General features: G+C 41.6%; 1 protein-coding gene across 1 annotated transcript in view; it reads left to right on the top strand.

Annotated features, from left to right (window-relative positions):
* LOC126427960 (serine-aspartate repeat-containing protein I-like) overlaps positions 1-21,011 on the top strand; it is a 129,286-nt gene that overhangs the window by 69,118 nt on the left and 39,157 nt on the right. Inside the window, exon 3 of the mRNA XM_050089848.1 lies at positions 18,918-19,063. Within this exon, the coding sequence (XP_049945805.1) occupies positions 18,918-19,063 (146 nt within the window). The remainder of the gene's footprint in view (positions 1-18,917; positions 19,064-21,011) is intronic.

Genomic DNA, 21,011 nt, shown 5'->3' with positions numbered 1-21,011 from the left:
GACCAACTTCACGAGATTCATTTTCTTGTTGACCAGTGTAAACTTGGAGATTGAGAACGTAAGACATTGCACTGACACATACAGCCTATAATTTCAACTCATATTTTCCTGGTTTTGAAGGAATATATTGCCGAAATGGACATCAACCATGAAGTGCCACAAGTCAGAAATATGTGTTACTTCCTGTTCAGGCTGGACATCTGTGCTGTCCAAATCTTCTTCTGAACTTCCATCTGATTGAGAAATATTCTCTCCTAAGACGACAATTTCTCCATTGCTGCATGAGACATAAGAAACTATATCGCTGATATCACTATTTGATTCTCCAGATAGAGGATTATCCTACAGTAATATTTCAAGCACTTCGTCCTCGGAAAGGTGACGAGACATTTTCCACTAAATGCAACACACACAATAGTAGTCTCCACTTGTATGGGACAAATAACTGTTGGCTTATTAAGTATTGTCAACAATCACTCGTTACAACAATATTTACAAGAATGAAACAAAGGAAATACAGCAACAGTTACGGGTTCAATGCAGCATTATTGGGTAATAATACGGCAAGAGAACATTGGGGTCGCATTTGACCCCAATGGTGTTCAGCGGTTCTTTCTTGATTTTCTGCAATACTAAATATTTTCAAAAAGTTATATTAATATATTACGAAACCATTACTTAATTCAGGAAAAGTCTGAATTGTTCATAATTTTTAGGTATAGGAAATAAGGTATATTTTACAGAAAATTACAGCCTGGGGTCATTACAGACCCCACGGTATTAGAAGGGTTAAACTTGAGCCTCTTCATAATAATTAGTAAATTATAATCTGCTTCTTATATCTGCTTGTGTGTACTCGTAACATTATAATACACAAACCTATCGAGCCGTTAGTAATCTGGCCCACATCCAACCCCTAGTCACTCAAGCAGAAATAATGCATACAAAAATGTATTCTAATATTTAACAGTGTTTTTAGTTAATTACAATATTAAATCAATGTTATACATGTTTGACGTTGTAGCTTTCTTTACTCTACAATATCATGGATTCTAAAAAGAAACATGTTACTGTAGACCTCAAGCAGAAACTCAAACTAAGAGATAAGCTGAACTGAGATTCTTCACAGAAAGCCATTGTTGCTGAGTACAATGTTGGACAAGCAACTATTTATGACCACTTTTAACAGACAAAGAGACAATCAGAAGTGTATGGGAACGTTATGATGAAAGTGATGAAAAAGAGGACATGGGAGGAGAGAGCAAGAAGATATCTCACACTGCTGGTACTGAAGCTGCAGACATCTTCCTGGAGACATTATGCAACAAACAGAAACATGCAGTACCACTGAAATGCTTGTAAAGCTACACTCCTGGAAATTGAAATAAGAACACCGTGAATTCATTGTCCCAGGAAGGGGAAACTTTATTGACACATTCCTGGGGTCAGATACATCACATGATCACACTAACAGAACCACAGGCACATAGACACAGGCAACAGAGCATGCACAATGTCGACACTAGTACAGTGTATATCCACCTTTCGCAGCAATGCAGGCTGCTATTCTCCCATGGAGACGATCGTAGAGATGCTGGATGTAGTCCTGTGGAACGGCTTGCCATGCCATTTCCACCTGGCGCCTCAGTTGGACCAGCGTTCGTGCTGGACGTGCAGACCGCGTGAGACGACGCTTCATCCAGTCCCAAACATGCTCAATGGGGGACAGATCCGGAGATCTTGCTGGCCAGGGTAGTTGACCTACACCTTCTAGAGCACGTTGGGTGGCACGGGATACATGTGGACGTGCATTGTCCTATTGGAACAGCAAGTTCCCTTGCCGGTCTAGGAATGGTAGAACGATGGGTTCGATGACGGTTTGGATGTACCGTGCACTATTCAGTGTCCCCTCGACGATCACCAGTGGTGCACGGCCAGTGTAGGAGATCGCTCCCCACACCATGATGCTGGATGTTGGCCCTGTGTGCCTCGGTCGTATGCAGTCCTGATTGTGGCGCTCACCTGCACGGCGCCAAACACGCATACGACCATCATTGGCACCAAGGCAGAAGCGACTCTCATCGCTGAAGACGACACGTCTCCATTCGTCCCTCCATTCACGCCTGTCGCGACACCACTGGAGGCAGGCTGCACGATGTTGGGGCGTGAGCGGAAGACGGCCTAACGGTGTGCGGGACCGTAGGCCAGCTTCATGGAGACGGTTGCGAATGGTCCTCGCCGATACCCCAGGAGCAACAGTGTCCCTAATTTGCTGGGAAGTGGCGGTGCGGTCCCCTACGGCACTGCGTAGGATCCTACGGTCTTGGCGTGCATCCGTGCGTCGCTGCGGTCCGGTCCCAGGTCGACGGGCACGTGCACCTTCCGCCGACCACTGGCGACAACATCGATGTACTGTGGAGACCTCACGCCCCACGTGTTGAGCAATTCGGCGGTATGTCCACCCGGCCTCCCGCATGCCCACTATACGCCCTCGCTCAAAGTCCGTCAACTGCACATCCGGTTCACGTCCACGCTGTCGCGGCATGCTACCAGTGTTAAAGACTGCGATGGAGCTCCGTATGCCACGGCAAACTGGCTGACACTGACGGCGGCGGTGCACAAATGCTGCGCAGCTAGCGCCATTCGACGGCCAACACCGTGGTTCCTGGTGTGTCCGCTGTGCCATGCGTGTGATCATTGCTTGTACAGCCCTCTCGCAGTGTCCGGAGCAAGTATGGTGGGTCTGACACACCGGTGTCAATGTGTTCTTTTTTCCATTTCCAGGAGTGTATTTTGTGATAAAGTGTACTGCCGTTGCATACCATAATTGTGACATCTAGAAATTTGGCGCATGTTTCATAGTCATTGACACTATTGTATATGTACACACTCGATGACTAAGTTTTCTATCGAAACGAGTGTATCTATGGATTTAATAAAGGATGATCCGTATCTATTTACACTAATTTAAGACTTGCTCAATAATCAGTACTGCTGCTAATCTGGCACCCTTATGTGCAAGCAATGGGCAGATTACCAAAGTCTAGTGTATCTGATTTTGGAATCTTAAGTCTGACCATGATGTAGTCCGGCTGGAACCTTCTTATACCTCCAGGTCTTTTTCCAAGTATACCTCCTCCTCTTGTGATTTTTGAACAGTGTATTCGTTATTCTTCTTCTTCTTCTTCTTCTTCTTTTTATCATCATTTACCCCATCTAGTATGGGCTCTGTTGTACTCAAGTTTTCACATATTTATTTTTATATCACTTTGGCACATAATACATTTCCTGCCACTGCATTCATCAGTTGCCTAAGAGAAGAAAGATGTGTGTGCCACGTGTCTGTGAAATGTGGAATCTTTGTTCTCCATGTGGTAGTATTTAAACTTGTTTGCCTATCATATTTTCCGAGGCCGAAAGTGGGGACCAGCCCAGCATTTGTCAAAATGAGAATGGAAAACAACCTAGAAACCATGCACTGGTGACCAGCGCATTAGCCACGGTCTCACCTTGTCGTCTCATATGTTACTGTATAAAAGAGTTCAAACAATATAGTCATGGTTACTAACTGAAGTGTTTTACAGAGCTCAATAAGTGCATGAGCAGAAGTCAGTAAACAGGGCAGAGTGTTCCAAATTTTTGATGTAAATACTGATGAAAATTTAAGCTGTAAAAGCATATTACTGAGCTTCTCAAACTAGTAAGTTCGGCTACTTTTGCTCTTCTTATAATTGCTAATCTTGGAAACAAACAATTCAACTCCCTGAAATGTTTTTCATATTTCCACTCAATAATGTCTTCGAAATAATTTTCAGACGTAACTCATCGGTTAGAAAGAAAGTATTGATAGCACAAAAGTGAGCAGTAAGAATAATATGCAATATTCACCCACGAACATCGTGCAAATACCTCTTCGAGGAGCTAGGCATTTTAACTGCACCTTCACAATACGTATATTCAGTAATGGAATTCTTTATTTATAATCGATCACAATTTGAGAAGAACAGTAATGTCTGTGCCTACAACTAGAGGGGCAAAATGGCCTTTATTACCCATTCTTAAAGCTGTCAGCAGCTCGGAAAGGAATTCAGTATGCAGCAACAAAAATTTCTGTTCATTTACCTAATAACATAAAAGTCAGACAAGTAGTGAAGCAAGTTTTAAATCAATTTAAAATCATTTCTCCTGGACAGTTTCTTACATTCCACTGATGAATTTCTATGTAAAAACTGGTGGACAGTTAGAAAGAAAGTGTAGTTAGATGAGTAGAACTAAAAGTAATAATGTGTTCATTAATGTTAACAATATATATGTATACATATCCTGTAAACTGACTTGTTCCACATCATTTTGATAAAAGAATCATTCAGATGATCTATGGAACATGTAACTAACTAACTAACTGGTCTTTCTCAGGATCTCATTCCTGCTATCAAGCCCGTATTATCTGGTAACCTTATCTTCTGTTCCGTCCCCTACTACTGCATTCCAATCCCCCATGACTATTAGATTATTATCTCCCTTCAAAAGTGGAATTACTCATTCATATCCTACAATGGAAAACCCAAGATGGAATAATGACAATATTGTGAAAAGTGTAGATTGCTACTCACCGTACAGTGGAGAAGCTTAGTCTTAGATGTGCACGACAAAAAGACTGCTAAACAAGTGAACTATCAGCCAAAAGGCCTCCTTCTACAGCAGACAATACACACACACACACACACACACACACACACACACACACACACACACACACACACACCTGACCACTGTCTTGGCAGCCAGAGACAGTGATCTTGTTTGTGTGAGTTGTGTGTGTGTGTGTGTGTGTGTGTGTGTGTGTGTGTGTGTTTTGTCTGCTGTAGAAAGAGGCCTTTTGGCTGATAGTTCACTTGTTTAGCAGTCTTTTTGTCATGCCTGTCTGCGACTCAGCATCTCCACTGGTGAGTAACAGTCTTTCTGTTTCATAATTTTGTCATTTGACATCCTCATATACTTTTTCTCTCTCTTCATCTCATGCATGTGATGTTGGTGTGGAGACCTGAAATATTGTTGTTGGCCATTGATCATTGTCTGTCTTTTACAGCATCTGTATCTTACATTACAATGTCCTTCAGACATGCATGTATGTCTGAAGGAACAGATGCCATTTTGATGAGTACACCTGTTGCAAATATTACAAAATGTAGTCACAAATTGGGAACATACAATGGCTATTCAGAAAGTAGGGAACGTTTTGGCATTAAAAAAACTAAGTATAAGAAATAAATTTTATTATATACATCTGAAAGAGCGACTGACATACTACTTTTCCACATAGTCACCAAACACATGAGGCACTTATCATAGCGGTGGACAAAATTTGAAATACCTTCGTTGTAAAATTCTGCCACCTGAGACTTCATCCAGTGGAGTTCCACGTCGTCATCAAAGCACTGTGTTGCAAGCCAGTTCTTCATCTTGGGAACCAAGTGGAAGTCGCTTGGTGCAAGATCAGGGCTGTAGGGCCGATGAGGGAAAATTTCCCATTTGAATGAATTAAGGAGTTCTTTAGTGCGGTTTGCTGTGTGAGGTCGGGCATTTTCGTTCAAAAACAAAATTTTGGATGTCAGATTTCCTTGGCCTTTGTTTTCAGCTGCACTTCTAAGGCTGTGCAAAGTTTGACAATACCAGACATAGTTTATGGTTGCTCCACGTTCGAGAAAATCAGTAAGAAGCACACCTTGCCTATCCCAAAACACTGTCGCCATCAACTTCCTTGCTGATAAGGTTTGCAAACATTTTCTTGGTTTTTGGGGGGACCTTGTGTGCCCCCACTCCATGGACTGTAATTTAGTCTCGCAAGTGACGTGTTTCATCCAAGTCTCATCACTGATTACGATTCGATCCAGTAATGAATCACCATGTTTGTGGTAGCCTCCAGAAATGTCAACATTGCCCCCATTTGCTGTTCTTTATGATGCTCTGTAAGCATTTTGGGCACCCATCATGCACAAAATTTGGGATAGCCTAGGTTTTGAGTGAAAATTTCAAACAACAGAGTCTGTGATACTTGTGGAAAAGAAAGCGAAAGCTCCATTATTGTGAAGTGACGGTTCTCACAAATCATTTCATCTGCTTTAGCGACAAGATTATCAGTCACAATGCTCGGGCGTCCCCTCTTCTCTTCATCATGAAGGTTGGTTTGGTCATTTTTAAACCGAATGCACCATTTTTGGATGGAACATTCACTCATTACGTTGTTTCCGTACACTTTGCACAGTTCACGATAAATTTCTATAGGTTTTAGGGTTTTTGCCAACAAAAACCATATCACAGACCACACCTCAGAACTGGCAGGATATTTTCGATTGAAGTGCCCATTTCAGATTCGAACACTGAAAAAACCAGGCACGCAGAGACGTTCCCGCTGTCACAGATGGATGCCGACGCGATCGGCATGCGGCTACCGGTGTCAGACTGAAACATTTCCTACTTTCTGAATAGCTCTCGTATTTTGAGTCAATTGTACACTTCATTAGCGACACATGAAAATTTGTGCCGGCCCAGGACCCGAACCTGGGTTTCCTGCTTATTGCGAGCAGTCATCATAACCTTAACCACTTTGGCTATCCACGCTTTCCATATTGACCCAAATCTCCATGTCACATTGTCTGTATTCCATGTGCTCGCACTTTGTGATTTCCACCCAGGTAGAGACAAATATTTTTACTATCGTAATTTTAGTTTGTTGAGGTGTATACTCTTTTACCATTGATTATTGTAATGTCTGTGTTTTACAGAATCTATCTTATTAGTTGTTTGTGTGTGTCAAAGTCAATAAGCGCATCGAAGTATGTAAATAAACTGTTAAAGCTTTTCTAACCTGTAGAATTAATTTTGTGTTAAGTGGCACATCCTACTGTAGAGGGAAAAGAAGGAAACCAGTGGAAGGAAAACAGTGGGTAATGCTCCTATCAGAGCACAGAATAGGTGAATATGTTCCTCTTTAAAAGTCTCTGACAGAAAAACGGGGAACCAGTTGCCACAATCCTTGTTCCTCCTTCCTCAGCAATAATTTTAACATGCAAACATATTCACACTCTTTTGTGCTGAAATAGGGTAACGGAAAGATGGTGATGGTGGAAGAGAGAAGAGACAGTATTAGCAGGAGAGAAAGAGAGAGCGTACAATGATGATGGGAGAGAGAGAAAGTGGCAGCGAAAGAGAAATATGGGTGAAGAGAAGAGCAGTGAGAGCTAAAGAAGGAGGAGATAGTGATGGTCAGTGAGAGACAGTGTCAGTAAAAGAGAGAGAGAGAGAGAGAATGGATGGTGGTAGAAGCTGGTAGAGCAAAAGATAAGAGGAGACGCTGGAAATGGATAGATGGGAGTGTGCATTATGGATTGAAAGTTTAAACATGTGGGTGTAGGGGAAAAAATAAGTTTGACCTTCCAGAATTTTTGAGTTGTCGAGGTATAATGGAGACAGTGACAGTGAAATATACTGTACAGAGAAGAGCATACATGTCTATCAGTTCCTGGTTTGGGTGGGTAGGGGTCACCTTTTGTCAGTTTTCCAACATCGTCATATACTCAAGTGTTGAAAACTTCACCCAATTTCCCCCATCTGTGTTAAAGTTTCACAGGTAGGGGTCAAAATCCTGAGCAAACCCTCCACAAGGACCCTTGTGGAGAGGAGGCAATGGTGATTGAAGAGAAAGACAGTAGACTGTGAGAAAGAAAGAGGCAGTGGCAATGGCAGAGAGAAAGAATGAGACAAAGATAACTGCAGTGGGAGCAAGAAACAGTGAAAGCAGCAGAGAAAGAGACAGTGGCAAGGAATAGTGGGAGAAGGGGATGAAGACAAAGACAGTGAAAAAGAAAGGCAGGAGTAAGTGTCGGTTGGAGGAAAAAGGAGATATTGGGAGAGACACAAATATAGACAGTGGCAGTGAGATGGATATACCAAGTATGTAGGCTTAACTTCGAAGGGAGTCTGGGTAAAAGGATTTAAACGCGTGGGAATATGTTCGAATGCTAAAATCTTTGGTGTGGAAGGCAGAATGAGCATTGAGACAGCTGATTCCTCACTTTTCTGTCAGTGTTTTAAAGAGGAATATCTTCAGCTTCTTATGCTCTGACAGACGCTTTTCTCATCTGATATTTAATGCTTCCCAGTATATGACGACGTCAGCTCATCCTAGCAACCAGAATGACTTGTTTACATCAAACAGTAGACAGTGATACTATTCATACTAGTTGTTTAATAAATACAGTCATACTGCAGCTTTTCAGTTGTGTTCTTTCTCAAGGAGTTACAAACTATGAATTACCACCTGCACAAAATACACTACTAGAAAAAAACTAATACACCTTGGAAGATGAAGTCTGTTTTGACCCAATAATTGCATATTCCCCATGGGTGATAATAGATATACTAGTAATGGTTTCACTGTTGTCCACCAACCAACAGATAGCATAGTGGCATAGCTACCAGAGTGCTATCTGTGGCTCCCTTTTCATAGGGAATGCTCATATGCTCACAGTCAGAAAGCTCAAGGTGGTGCGAATGTGTGAAACAAGCAGACAACCGTGGAGACGCACTCATGCTTCCTACAGCCAGCTGAGTGAGTTTGAGAGGGGGTCAAATTTTGGCCTTCCAAGCGGTGGGATGATCCTTTCAGAGAATTGCCACACAAGTTGGACGCATTGCATTAGTTGTCAACAGTGTTCATGTTAGTGGTCACATGAATATTCTCACATCCATAGACAAGGTTCTGGATGTCCACACAGCACAAACTTCCAGCAGGATCGTCGTATTGCAAGGCCAGCAGTGGCAGATCGTACAGGTACCACAGCAAAGACAAGAGGGCTTGTGAACCCAGATGTGTCAACACAATCTGTTGTGAACCGGTTATTAGCAGTGGGACTTTGGGCACACACACCTCTATCTATCTTGCACTCACATCACGGCATCACTGTACATGCCTCAGCTGGTACTGTCAGAGTATCACTTGGAAGATGGAGCGGCGCACCACGGTTTCCAGCAATGAAAGCAGATTCTGCCTCCATGCAAGTACAGAGCTATTACAAATGATTGAAGCGATTTCATAAATTCACTGTAGCTCCATTCACTGACATATGGTCACGACACACTACAGATACGTAGAAAAACTCATAAAGTTTTGTTCGGCTGAAGCCGCACTTCAGGTTTCTGCTGCCAGAGTGCTCAAGAGCGCAGTGAGACAAAATGGCTACAGGAGCAGAGAAAGCGTATGTCGTGCTTGAAATGCACTCACATCAGTCAGTCATAACAGTGCAACGACACTTCAGGACGAAGTTCAACAAGATCCACCAACTGCTAACTCCATTCAGCAATCGTATGCGCAGTTTAAAGCTTCTGGATGCCTCTGTAAGGGGAAATCAACGGGTCGGCCTGCAGTGAGCGAAGAAATGGTTGAACGAGTGCGGGCAAGTTTCACGCGTAGCCCGCGGAAGTCGACGAATAAAGCAATAGGGAGCTAAATGTACCACAGCCGACGGTTTGGAAAATCTTACAGAAAAGGCTAAAGCAGAAGCCTTACCGTTTACAATTGCTACAAGTCCTGACACCCGATGACAAAGTCAAATGCTTTGAATTTTCGGCGCGGTTGCAACAGCTCGTGGAAGAGCATGCGTTCAGTGCGAAACTTGTTTTCAGTGATGAAGCAATAGTTTTTCTTAATGGTGAAGTGAACAGACACAATGTGCGAATCTGGGTGGTAGAGAATCCTCACGCATTCGTGCAGCAAATTCGCAATTCACCAAAAGTTAACATGTTTTGTGCAATCTCACGGTTTAAAGTTTACGGCCCCTTTTTCTTCTGCGAAAAAAAAAAAAAAAACGTTACAGGACACGTGTATCTGGACATGCTGGAAAATTGGTCATGCCACAACTGGAGACCGACAGTGCCGACTTAATCTTTCAACAGGATGGTGCTCCACCGCACTTCCATCATGATGTTCGGCATTTCTTAAACAGGAGATTGGAAAACCGATGGATCGGTTGTGGTGGAGATCATGATCAGCAATTCATGTCATGGCCTCCACACTCTCCCGACTTAACCCCATGCGATTTCTTTCTGTGGGGTTATGTGAAAGATTCAGTGTTTAAACCTCCTCTACCAAGAAACGTGCCAGAACTGCAAGCTCGCATCAATGATGCTTTCGAACTCATTGATGGGGACATGCTGCGCCGAGTGTGGGAGGAACTTGATTATCGGCTTGATGTCTGCCGAATCACTAAAGGAGCACATATCGAACATTTGTGAATGCCTAAAAAAACTTTTTGAGTTTTTGTATGTGTGTGCAAAGCATTGTGAAAATATCTCAAATAATGAAGTTATTGTAGAGCTGTGAAATCGCTTCAATCATTTGTAATAACCCTGTAATGGTTGTTTGACATATGATGTAGACCTGGTGAGCACTGTGCCATAGAGGGCATTTGTCCGAGACACTCTGGTCCCACCCTTGGCCTCATGGTCTGGGATCCAGTAAGCTACAAATTTTATACACCTATGGTGTTTCTGGAGGAAATGCTAACCATTTCTTGGTACACTCGGAATATTGTTAGACCCATTCTTTTGCCAATCTTGCAAAGGAAAGTGATGTGTTATTCCAACAGAATAATGCTCACCCACACACTGCCAATGAAAGTCAACGTGCTCGGCAAGACGTACAGCAACTTCCGTGGCCAGCATGATCTCTAATTGTCTCGAGTTGAACACGTTGGATCAAATGGAATGAGAGGTCGCAGTGTATACCAGGACAGTATTCGCCATCTGTATGATCGACCGGGTGCCAGAGCTAATGCGTGCATTGCAACCTGTGAAGGCAACACCACATACTAATATACTATGTGATCAAAAGTATCCGGACACTCTCAAAAACATATATTTCTCATATTAGGTGCATTGTGCTGCCACCTGCTGCCAGGTACTCCACATCAGCGACCTCAGAGGTCATTAGACATCGTGAGAGAGCAGAATGGGGCACTCTAGGGAACTCTCGGACTTCGAACATAGTCAAGTGATTTGATGTCACTTGTGTCATATGTCTGTATGTGAGATTTCCACACTCTTAAACATCCATGGGTCCACTGTTTCCGATGTGATAGTGAAGTGGAAATGTACAGCACAAAAGCGTACATAGCGATCTCATCTGTTAACTGACAGAGACAGCCAACAGTTGAAGAGGGTCCAAACATGTAATAGGCAGACATCTATGCAGACCATCAAACAGGAATTCCAGACTGCACCAGGATCCAATGCAAGTACTATGACAGTTAGGTGGGAGGTGAGAAAACTTAGATTTCATGGTCAAGTGGCTGCTCATAAGCCACACATCATGCTGGTAAATGCCAAACGACACATCGCTTGGTGTAAGGAGCGTAAACATTGGACTATTGAACAGTGGAAAAACGTTGTGTGGAGTGACGAATCACAGCACACAATGTGGCTATCCAATGGCACGGTGAGAGTATGACAAATGCCCGGTGGAGTGCGCCACAAAATTGTAAGTCATTTTCAGCCTAATGTCTGTATTCTTTTGATCACATAGTGTGTGTGTGTGTGTGTGTGTGTGTGTGTGTGTGTGTTTCAGAATGGGTTGATATCTGGTACCTCAGAACTGCTTGTGCCACTGATCTGGAAATGTAATCATTTCACATGCTCCATATGCACTGTTGCAACAATAACTCCTGAGTGAATTGGAAACTTCCAGAAGGGTGTACCGATTTTTTTTTTGGTCCCCCCCACCCCAGCAGTGTATATCTTCATATACGACATTCCATACTCTTGTGTTTTGAGTATAAGGCCAAGCAAAGTATTTATGTTTTTATTTATTTATTCATCCATTTATCTGATTTATTTCAATTGATACTGTTGTATCATTACATATAGACCTTGACATTTTGATTGTACAATGACAGGTACGTAGCATATTCTGCAACTTAGTGTATATATAGAACAGATTACCCTAAATAGATGACGTATTACATTGAATTAAACTCTTCTGTACATTATTACTAATTTCCTCATGTTTAAATTTACATACATATTACAGTGTGGTCAGAAACAGTCTGAAAAGCTTGTAAGGGTGTTGCAGGGAATGGTGTGCTGGGAAATAATTGTTAGAAAAAAATTAGATACATTGTGTGGTTTCTGATTAAATTAGCATTGAAGTTGGGCAGTGAGATTGTAGCACATGCAAAGTCAAGTAGCTCATCAGAGATAGTGTTATCAAGTGTATTCTTTGTTTGGTTTCCAAACTTATTTGTCACTTCCGAAAAAGCTTCATTTCAACTAGTGATGAGCATTTGAAGAGGTGGTAACTCACGGACCCCCAGATGTCTGTGCATTACTGCATTTTAACAAGTGCAAGAGCTCGGCATTACTGCATTTTAACAAGTGCAAGAGCTCGAATTTGCACACGATGACTTGATTTGCTAATGTCAATGCTAATTAAATTGGAAATGGCGCAATGTATCAAATATTTTTCTTAACAATTCCCAGTACAATCTACCCTGCAACACATTTACAAGCCCTTCAGACTGTTTCTGACAAACCTATACATGGTTAATGAGGACAGAATGACAGTTACTTCTATTTTCTTGCATTTGCATTCATCATACTTTTGGATTTACTTTCCAATAACCAGGAAATTCATTTAACGAATAAAACAGATTTTTCCTCAATATTTCTCTATATGCACAAATGTTCATTATTTGGCTGTTCTTTTGTCCTGTGTTGAATTTTTCTTAGTTTCCAATAGTTTATGTTTTATATTGATATGAAGTGGTTGGACAAAAGTGTGGAAACACGATGGGAAGCGTATGCTCGAACATAATGCAGATGCATTTTGTATTCGACTATGAATGGCTTCTGTGTAATGTCCTCAGTATGTTGCATGTGTCAGTCATGTTCAGAACCGTGTTTTGTGTAGTTGTGATTCCATTATGTCATTTAAATGTGGGCAAATAGTTGGTGCTTGTATGGTGGATACTTCTGTAACCAAGGTGGCCAAAGTGTTTGATGTTTCGAGAGACACCATACCCAAGACTTATACCACACACAGGGAAAACAGAAAAACATCATCCACTAACTGACAATGCGGATGGAAGTTTGTGTCCAGTGATCATGTCGAATGACAGTCATTGAAGAGGAGTGTGATGATAAATAAAAGGATGACAGCTGCAAAAGCTATTGTGGAACTAAATGTTGTGAACCCTGTCAGCACTAAAACAACATGAAGGGAGCTCCACAAGGAGGGAATTGCAGGATGAGATGGAATTCCAACACCCTCATCAGTGATCCAAATACCTGTAACAGGAAAATGTGGTACTGAAGCCATAAAACTTGGCCTATGGAACAATCAAAAAAGTCATTTGGTATTGTTTCACACTGTTTCTTATGTCCCTGGAGTGGAACATGGGAGGGGGATGTTGTGTTGGATGATGATTTGGACAGCCACATCGTGATATTCCATGGACCCCATGGTTACCCTGCAAGGTCGCATTACTGACAAGGATGATACGAGTAATTTGGTTGATTTAGCTCATCCCTTGGTTCAATGTTTGTTTCCTACTGCTGATGCTGTGTTAGAAGACTAGCAGAGGAGTGGTTTTGTGAGCATAAGGATGACTTTTCATATCTGCTGTAACCTCTAAAGCAACCAGACCTCAATATTATTGAGCTTTTGTGGTCTAAGTTGGAGAGGAGGGTGCATGATCACTATCCCCTCCATCACTGTTTACTGAACTTGCAAATATTTAGAAGGAAGAATGGTATAAGATTCCCATACAGGACTCGTGTGTATCTGTTCAGAAATGGGTAGGACCTGTTTTGAATGCCAGTGGTTGTCCTACACCATATTAGGCTTGGTAACGTGTTGTCTTTTTTGTGTTTCCATAGTTTTGTCCACCTACTGTATATAAACACATAAAAAAAAGGTTTTGCATCACTCAGGTTCCCAGAACTCCTGAAGATAGACGTTGACTGTGGATATTGTATCACAGACACAGTCCCTTTGACTGTTCAGAGTTGTCACTAAACCCACTCAAAGATGTAAACAACCATGCATGAGCAGTGCCTATTAGATAGAGTGTGTCCGACAGCTGATCAGTTCCATTCATTCCATCAGGAAGGGGGTACACGGTTCGCGTTGTCTGCAGTTCAACCGTGCCTAGACAGTCGGTACCGCGGTTCCATCGCGACTGCATTGTTACTTTGTGTGCCCGCATCTCGTGGTCGTGTGGTAGCGTTCTCGCTTCCCACGCCCGGGTTCCCGGGTTCGATTCCCGGCGGGGTCAGGGATTTTCTCTGCCTCGTGATGGCTGGGTGTTGTGTGATGTCCTTAGGTTAGTCAGGTTTAAGTAGTTCTAAGTTCTAGGGGACTGATGACCATAGATGTTAAGTCCCATAGTGCTCAGAGCCATTTGAACCATTTTTTTTGTTACTTTGTGTCAGGAAGAGCTCTCAACAAGGGAACTGTCCAGGTGTCTCGGAGTGAACCAAAGTGATGTTGTTCGGACATGAAGGAGATACAGAGAGACAGGAACTGCCGATGACATGCCTCGCTCAGGCCGCCCAAGGGCTACTACTGCAGTGGATGACCGCTACCTACAGATTGTGGTTTGGAGGAACCCTGACAGCAATGCCACTGTGTTGAATAATGCTTTTTGAGTAGCCACAGGACGTCATGTTACGACTCAAACTATGCACAATAGGCTGCAGGATGTGCTACTTCACTCCCAACGTCCACAGTGAGGTCCATCTTTGCAACTACGACACCATGCAGCACGGTACAGGTTGGACCAACAATATGCTGAATGCACCGCTCAGAATTGGCATCACGTTCTCTTCACCGATGAGTGTCAGATATGCCTTCAACCAGACAATCGTCAGAGACTTCTTTGGAGGCAACCCAGTCAGGCTGACAGCTTTAGACACACTGTTCAGCGAGTGCAGCAAGGTGGAGGTTCCCTGATGTTTAGGGCTCTCAGAACAGAGGTGATGCAAAACTTTTTTTGATGTGTGTGTGTGTGTGTGTGTGTGTGTGTGTGTGTGTGTGTGTGTGTGTGTGTGTACATATCTTATCACAGGTCATTATGCAACACACTCTTTCCAGTATGATTGAGTAGATTCTTTATATTTATTGAGCTGCCCCATAGTTCAGTCCCGAGTGGCTTAAGGGATTCATAGTGTGAAAAGTAAAACATTTTAAGGACCTCAATACTAACAATTTTAGTTCACTTCTGTAATGCATAGCATCCTGAACTTAATTAACTGGATATGTTGGTTTGCAGATTGACAGAACCCATTATGGTATTAGTGGTGTAATATCTACACTACTGGCCATTAAAATTGCTACACCAAGAAGAAATGCAGATGATAAACGGGTATTCATTGGACAAATATATTATACTACAACTGACATGTGATAACATTTTCACACAATTTGGATGCATAGATCCTGAGAAATCAGTACCCAGAACAACCACCTCTGGCCGTAATAACGGCCTTGATACGCCTGGGCATTGAGTCAAACAGAGCTTGGATGGCATGTACAGGTACAGCTGCCCATGCAGCTTCAACACGATACCAAAGTTCATCAAGAGTAGTGACTAGCGTATTGTGTCGAGCTAGTTGCTCGGTCACCATTGACCAGACGTTTTCAATTGGTGAGAGATCTGGAGAATGTTCAGGGCAGCAGCAACACGAATGCAACCATGCAGCCATGGTCTCCAAGCTGATAGTCTGTGCTGCTGCAAACATTGTCGAACTGTTTGTGCAGGTGGTTGTTGTCTTGCAAATGTCCCCATCTGTTGACCCAGGGATTGAGACGTGGCTGCACTATCCGTTACAGCCATGTGGATAAGATGCCTATCATCTCAACTGCTAGTGATACGAGGCCGCTGGGATCCCACGGTGAACCGTATTACCCTCCTGAACCCACAGATTCCACATTCTGCTAACAGTCATTGGATCTCAACCAACGCAAGCAGCAGTGTCGCGATACGATAAACCGAAGTCGCGATACGATAAACCGCAGTCGCGATAGGCTACCATCCAACCTTTATCAAAGTCAGAAATGTGATGGTACGAATTTCTCCTCCTTACACGAGGCATCACAACAACGTTTCACCAGGCAATGCCGGTTAATCGCTGTTTGTGTATGAGAAATCGGTTGGAAACGTTCCTCATGTCAGCACGTTGTAGGTGTCGCCACCGGTGCCAACCTTGTGTGAATGCTCTGAAAAGCTAATCATTTGCATATCACAGCATCTTCTTCCTGTCAGTTAAATTTCACGTCTCTAGCACATCATCTTCATGGTGTAGCAATTTTAATGGCCAGTAGTGTAAAATGAGGGAAAGGCAGCCATCACCTGTAACAGATCGGTGCGTGGAACACAGTAATACGTAACAGAAAACAGCATTCGCACTAGCTTGCAAGCACTATCTCTTTTTTCAGCAACAGCACACACATACAACCATGCAGACAGCATAATGCACATTTTCGTGGCCACAGCAACATGACAAAGCGATATGAATTGGGAAGAGCACATTAGGTCTGTAGTTGGGAAGGTGAACGGTTGACGTCAGTTTACTGGGAGAATTCTAGAAAAGTGTGGCTTTTCTATAATGGAGACCACATACAACACACTTTTGTGAGCCAATCTTGGATACTGCTCAGGTGTTTGGGATCCTCAACACATCGGATTAAAGGGCACATGGAAACAATTCAGTGGCATGCTGCTCAATTTGTTACTGGTAGGTTTGTTCAACATGCTAGTATCTTGGAAATGTTGTATGAACTCATACGAGATGTGGTTGAAAAGTACCATTCTTATAGAATCTTTATTTACTCATCAACATCAACTTTGTCTCCATCAAAGTAGTCCACCCAAGATATAATACACTTGTCACAGTGCTTTTTCCTAACTTGAAAGTGCTTCTGGAACTCACTTTTAATGGTGGTGTTCAGCTCTATAGTGATTCTGTTTGTATCTCATCAGTGGTGGCAAAACGATCTCCTGTCATGCTTCTCTTCAGCATCAGGAATAGAAAGAAATCACAGTGGGTCAGCTCCGGTAAATACAGTGGCTGTGGCAACATACGGGTTTTGTGTTTTGCCAAAAAGTCAGGATCACGTATTGAGGGGTGAGCATGAGCATTATTGTGATGCAATTTCTGTGAGTGGTTTTGCCTTAATTCTGGTTATTTTCTCCGGATTGCTACCCGTAAACGATGCATAACTTCCAGGTAGTATTCCTTATTGGCCTTAGCAACCACGAGGTAGGAACGCGTGATGTACTATCTGATTCTAATCAAAGAAAATAGTGAGAAGAATGTTCACATCTGATCAGACTTGTCAAGTATTTATCGGTCTTGGCTCTTCACACATTTACATCGGGATGATTGGCCCTTGGTTTCAACTTCATACCCATATACTCCTGCTTTGTCATTTGTTATAACCTTCTTTAGAAGTTCTGTATAACTGTTGACTTCAGTCTGCCTAAACCATCTAAAAAGCTTCTTGGCCTGAGCCATAGGCTGTGTTGACATCAGCAACCTTTGTGATAGTGATCTGGCAATTTTCCAGAACAATTTTCTGTACTACTTCCACATTGTCATCAGTAACTCATGTGTCAGGGCATTCAGGGCAGTCAGCATCTTCTCGACCCTCTTTGAAACATGTATACCATTCGTAAAATGTTGTCTAAATTCATAGGAGATTCACCAAAATCAACAATCAACATTTTGAATGTGGTGCTGCAAATTATTCCATTTTTAAGCAAAATTTAATGTAAATTCTTTGATCCATCTTTTTTGAAATTAAAAATTCACTGAGCACTCAGAAACATGTATAACCTTTTCAACTGTCACCAAGAAACAAAATATTCAAAACAGCTGAAAATGCAGACATACATGAGCAACACATGTACCAACAAGATAAAAAAAAAAATTAAACTGGATGTGTAAAGCCCGTGAAATTAAAAAAGTTCCATTTCTTTTTTATCACACCTCATATGTGTATCCCTGGTCTGAAGAAGTCAGTAATTTCATGAAATGCTGTTGGCGAAGTTTAGAGAACCGGCATTTGTGACCAGCTGCAGAGCGATCCTACTGCCACCCGCTTACATCTCAGGTAAGGACAGCAAAGGTAAGATAAAGGACGTCTGGTCTCATATGGAGGTGTACAGGCAGTTATCATCATCTCACTCCATTTGCGAGTGGAACAGGAAGGGGAATGAAAATCAATGGTTTAATGTACTCTCTGCCATGCGTCATAATCCGGCTTGACAGTATATATGTAAATGTAGATGCAGGCCTTCACCATTTTTTCCAGTCCGAGCTTGTGTTACAACTCTAATGATTATGTAGTCAGCGGCTTGCTAAATTCCAATCTTCTTTACTTCTTCATTTTGTGTAAGCTATATTTCCGTATGAGGTTGGAATTTTGAAACATTCTCCATGTGGGTCATCCTCAAGGTAAGTTTGACCATGACCAAAATCAGCCACCTATTTTTGGCAGTTGAAAATGAAAGTGTGGTCTTCATATAAACCTTTCTCTGCTATGGATGAACTTCTGTTAGCTGTTAACCTTCCAAAATTGAATGAAAGCCACACTACATGTCTATTTTAAAACAATGTAGAGGAAACTTACCAGAGATAAAATTGCTGCTGTCGATACATTATTGCACAACATGTACCCACCAACAGAATAACAGCAAAATTTCAGTTTTATCAACACCATTTCTCTCAAAAGCTGAAAACTTTTGCACTTTGCCATCATAATTACATCTGTGTAACTAAAATGTAACCTTTCTGAACACTTTGTAAACAATTTGTGCACCATATGTGCCAGTATATTGCACTTTTTTTTCTTTTTACAGGTTTTCCCCAAAGAAGAGTCACAACGACACGAACGGAGGCTGCTTGTTGATGACGTTCCATGCAGCCTGCCAAAATCAGTTCTCAGAACATATTTTGGAAAATTTGGAAGGGTAGAGCAAATAAAAATACTACCAATGCCCTCCAGGTATAAATATGGCTCCTTAAGTAGGTAACTGATGTGATAAACAGTGCACAGTCACAAGGTCACATGACACTGGCACTCTCTCTCTCTCTCTCTCACACACACACACACACACACACACACACACACACACACACACTGAGATCCATAAATTTCATCATCTAGGAGGTTAAGAGATTCTCATTATTACCAAATCAATGTCAATAGAGTTGCACTGTTTGTACTTGTTGGTATACTTTACAGGCATAGCTTGCAGTGGCTGCTGCTGCCTGTTAATCTATGGATAGTCTTTCCATATCCCTCAAAACCCTGTTCGTAATTTGGTTTATGGAACACAATGTGTGACTGAATAAACGAGTGAAATGATTACAGTACAACAAAATAGTTTGTAACTACAACCAAAAATAAAATCACAAACAACTTTACGATGATGATTAGTAAAGAAATAAATCTTGTGTTAACCTTCGATCACTGATACTCCACCATCGACCAGCTCATTTAATCCAAAGGAAATGTAGATCATTATATTCAATTTCAAAATATGTGACATATACGGTCGTATCTTTGGCCTTGCCTTAGAAGCTTAAATTCGTTTCATTGCCATGGGATCGTTCACTGGAACCATTGTAGGATTGCATTGTCAGACTGTTAAGAATCCTTTTTCTCAGGAACAAGTAGATGTATCAAGTTGAAATTTATGTCACATATTAAGATCTATGATCCCTTCGCAGGATAAAAATTTTAAGCTTCAAAGTCAATGCAGTCAAACTATTCGGCCATTTATGTGACATATTTTGATTCGTAAAAACTCATCAAAGCCTACAGGATACCTCCTATTGACACAGAACCATGAAATGTAGCAAGAAGCAAGGTTTCACAGAAAAAAAAACTGAAAATTGTGAAATTGTAATTATGTCACACAAAAAATATCTTTTTACCATTACAATGTACGTTGCATTCGTCATCCATCAAAAGCATAATATATACGCTTAACATTGTCAAGTTAGGGGGTGGTCTAGATTAATTTAGAAACAGAAATACAACTTCAAAGAACCAAGATCACTATTGTACAGCATTTATTGTGATAACAATGTTGCCATCATCAAATCTTCTGCAGTACATTTCACTGAGTCTTGACCAAATGCATCAAATATGGATCACATTAGAGAACTATGTTTCATGAACATGAGAACAATAGTGTAACAGCAAGTTAAGCATAAAAAAAGTAAAAAATAAAAATGTACCCTATATATTTTGATGAGTAGTTGTACTTCCGTTCCTGCAAAAGCATAAAAAATGTTCTCTGCCTGTCTGTCTGTCCAACTGTTAAGAACCCTTTTTCTCAGGAATGAATAGATGTATCAAGTTGAAATTTATATTACGTACTAAGGTCTGTGGTTGCTAGGCAACGAAAAGAATTTAAGCTTCTAAGTCAATGGAAGGAAAGGATGTGGCCATTCGTCAGTATTTTAATACTCGCAAACTCAATCCATTCATCAAACCCCATAGTGAACTCCCCACTGACCTGGAATCATAATATTTGGCAAGAAGCTAGGTTTTTATTTATTTTTTATTTACACATCATGTTCCGTAGGACCAAATTGAGGAGCAAATCTCCAAGGTCATGGAATGTGTCAGTACATGAACTTACAACATAAAAGTAATAACAGATAAAAACAGGTTTCATAGTGCAAGTAAAGGAAGAAATAAAAAATTTGTTAGTTTGTAATTATGTCCCTTTTTTCCATTTGTTGTCCCTCTATTAAGACAATTTTTCTCAGCACCAGGTAGAGATATCATATTGAAATTTATGTCAAATACGAACATCTACAGTCCCTTGGTGCTGTAAAAAATTTAAGCTTCTAAGTCAACTCATTCAAAATATACAGCCATTTATGTTTGATATTTTGATACTCGCAAACTCTCTCATCAGAACTGAGAGCAAATTATC

Source organism: Schistocerca serialis, chromosome 12, assembly GCF_023864345.2.
Source record: "Schistocerca serialis cubense isolate TAMUIC-IGC-003099 chromosome 12, iqSchSeri2.2, whole genome shotgun sequence".
NCBI lineage: Eukaryota > Metazoa > Arthropoda > Insecta > Orthoptera > Acrididae > Schistocerca > Schistocerca serialis.
The sequence above is the reverse complement of the archived record's forward strand: the minus strand, read 5'-3'. Positions and strand labels throughout refer to the sequence as shown.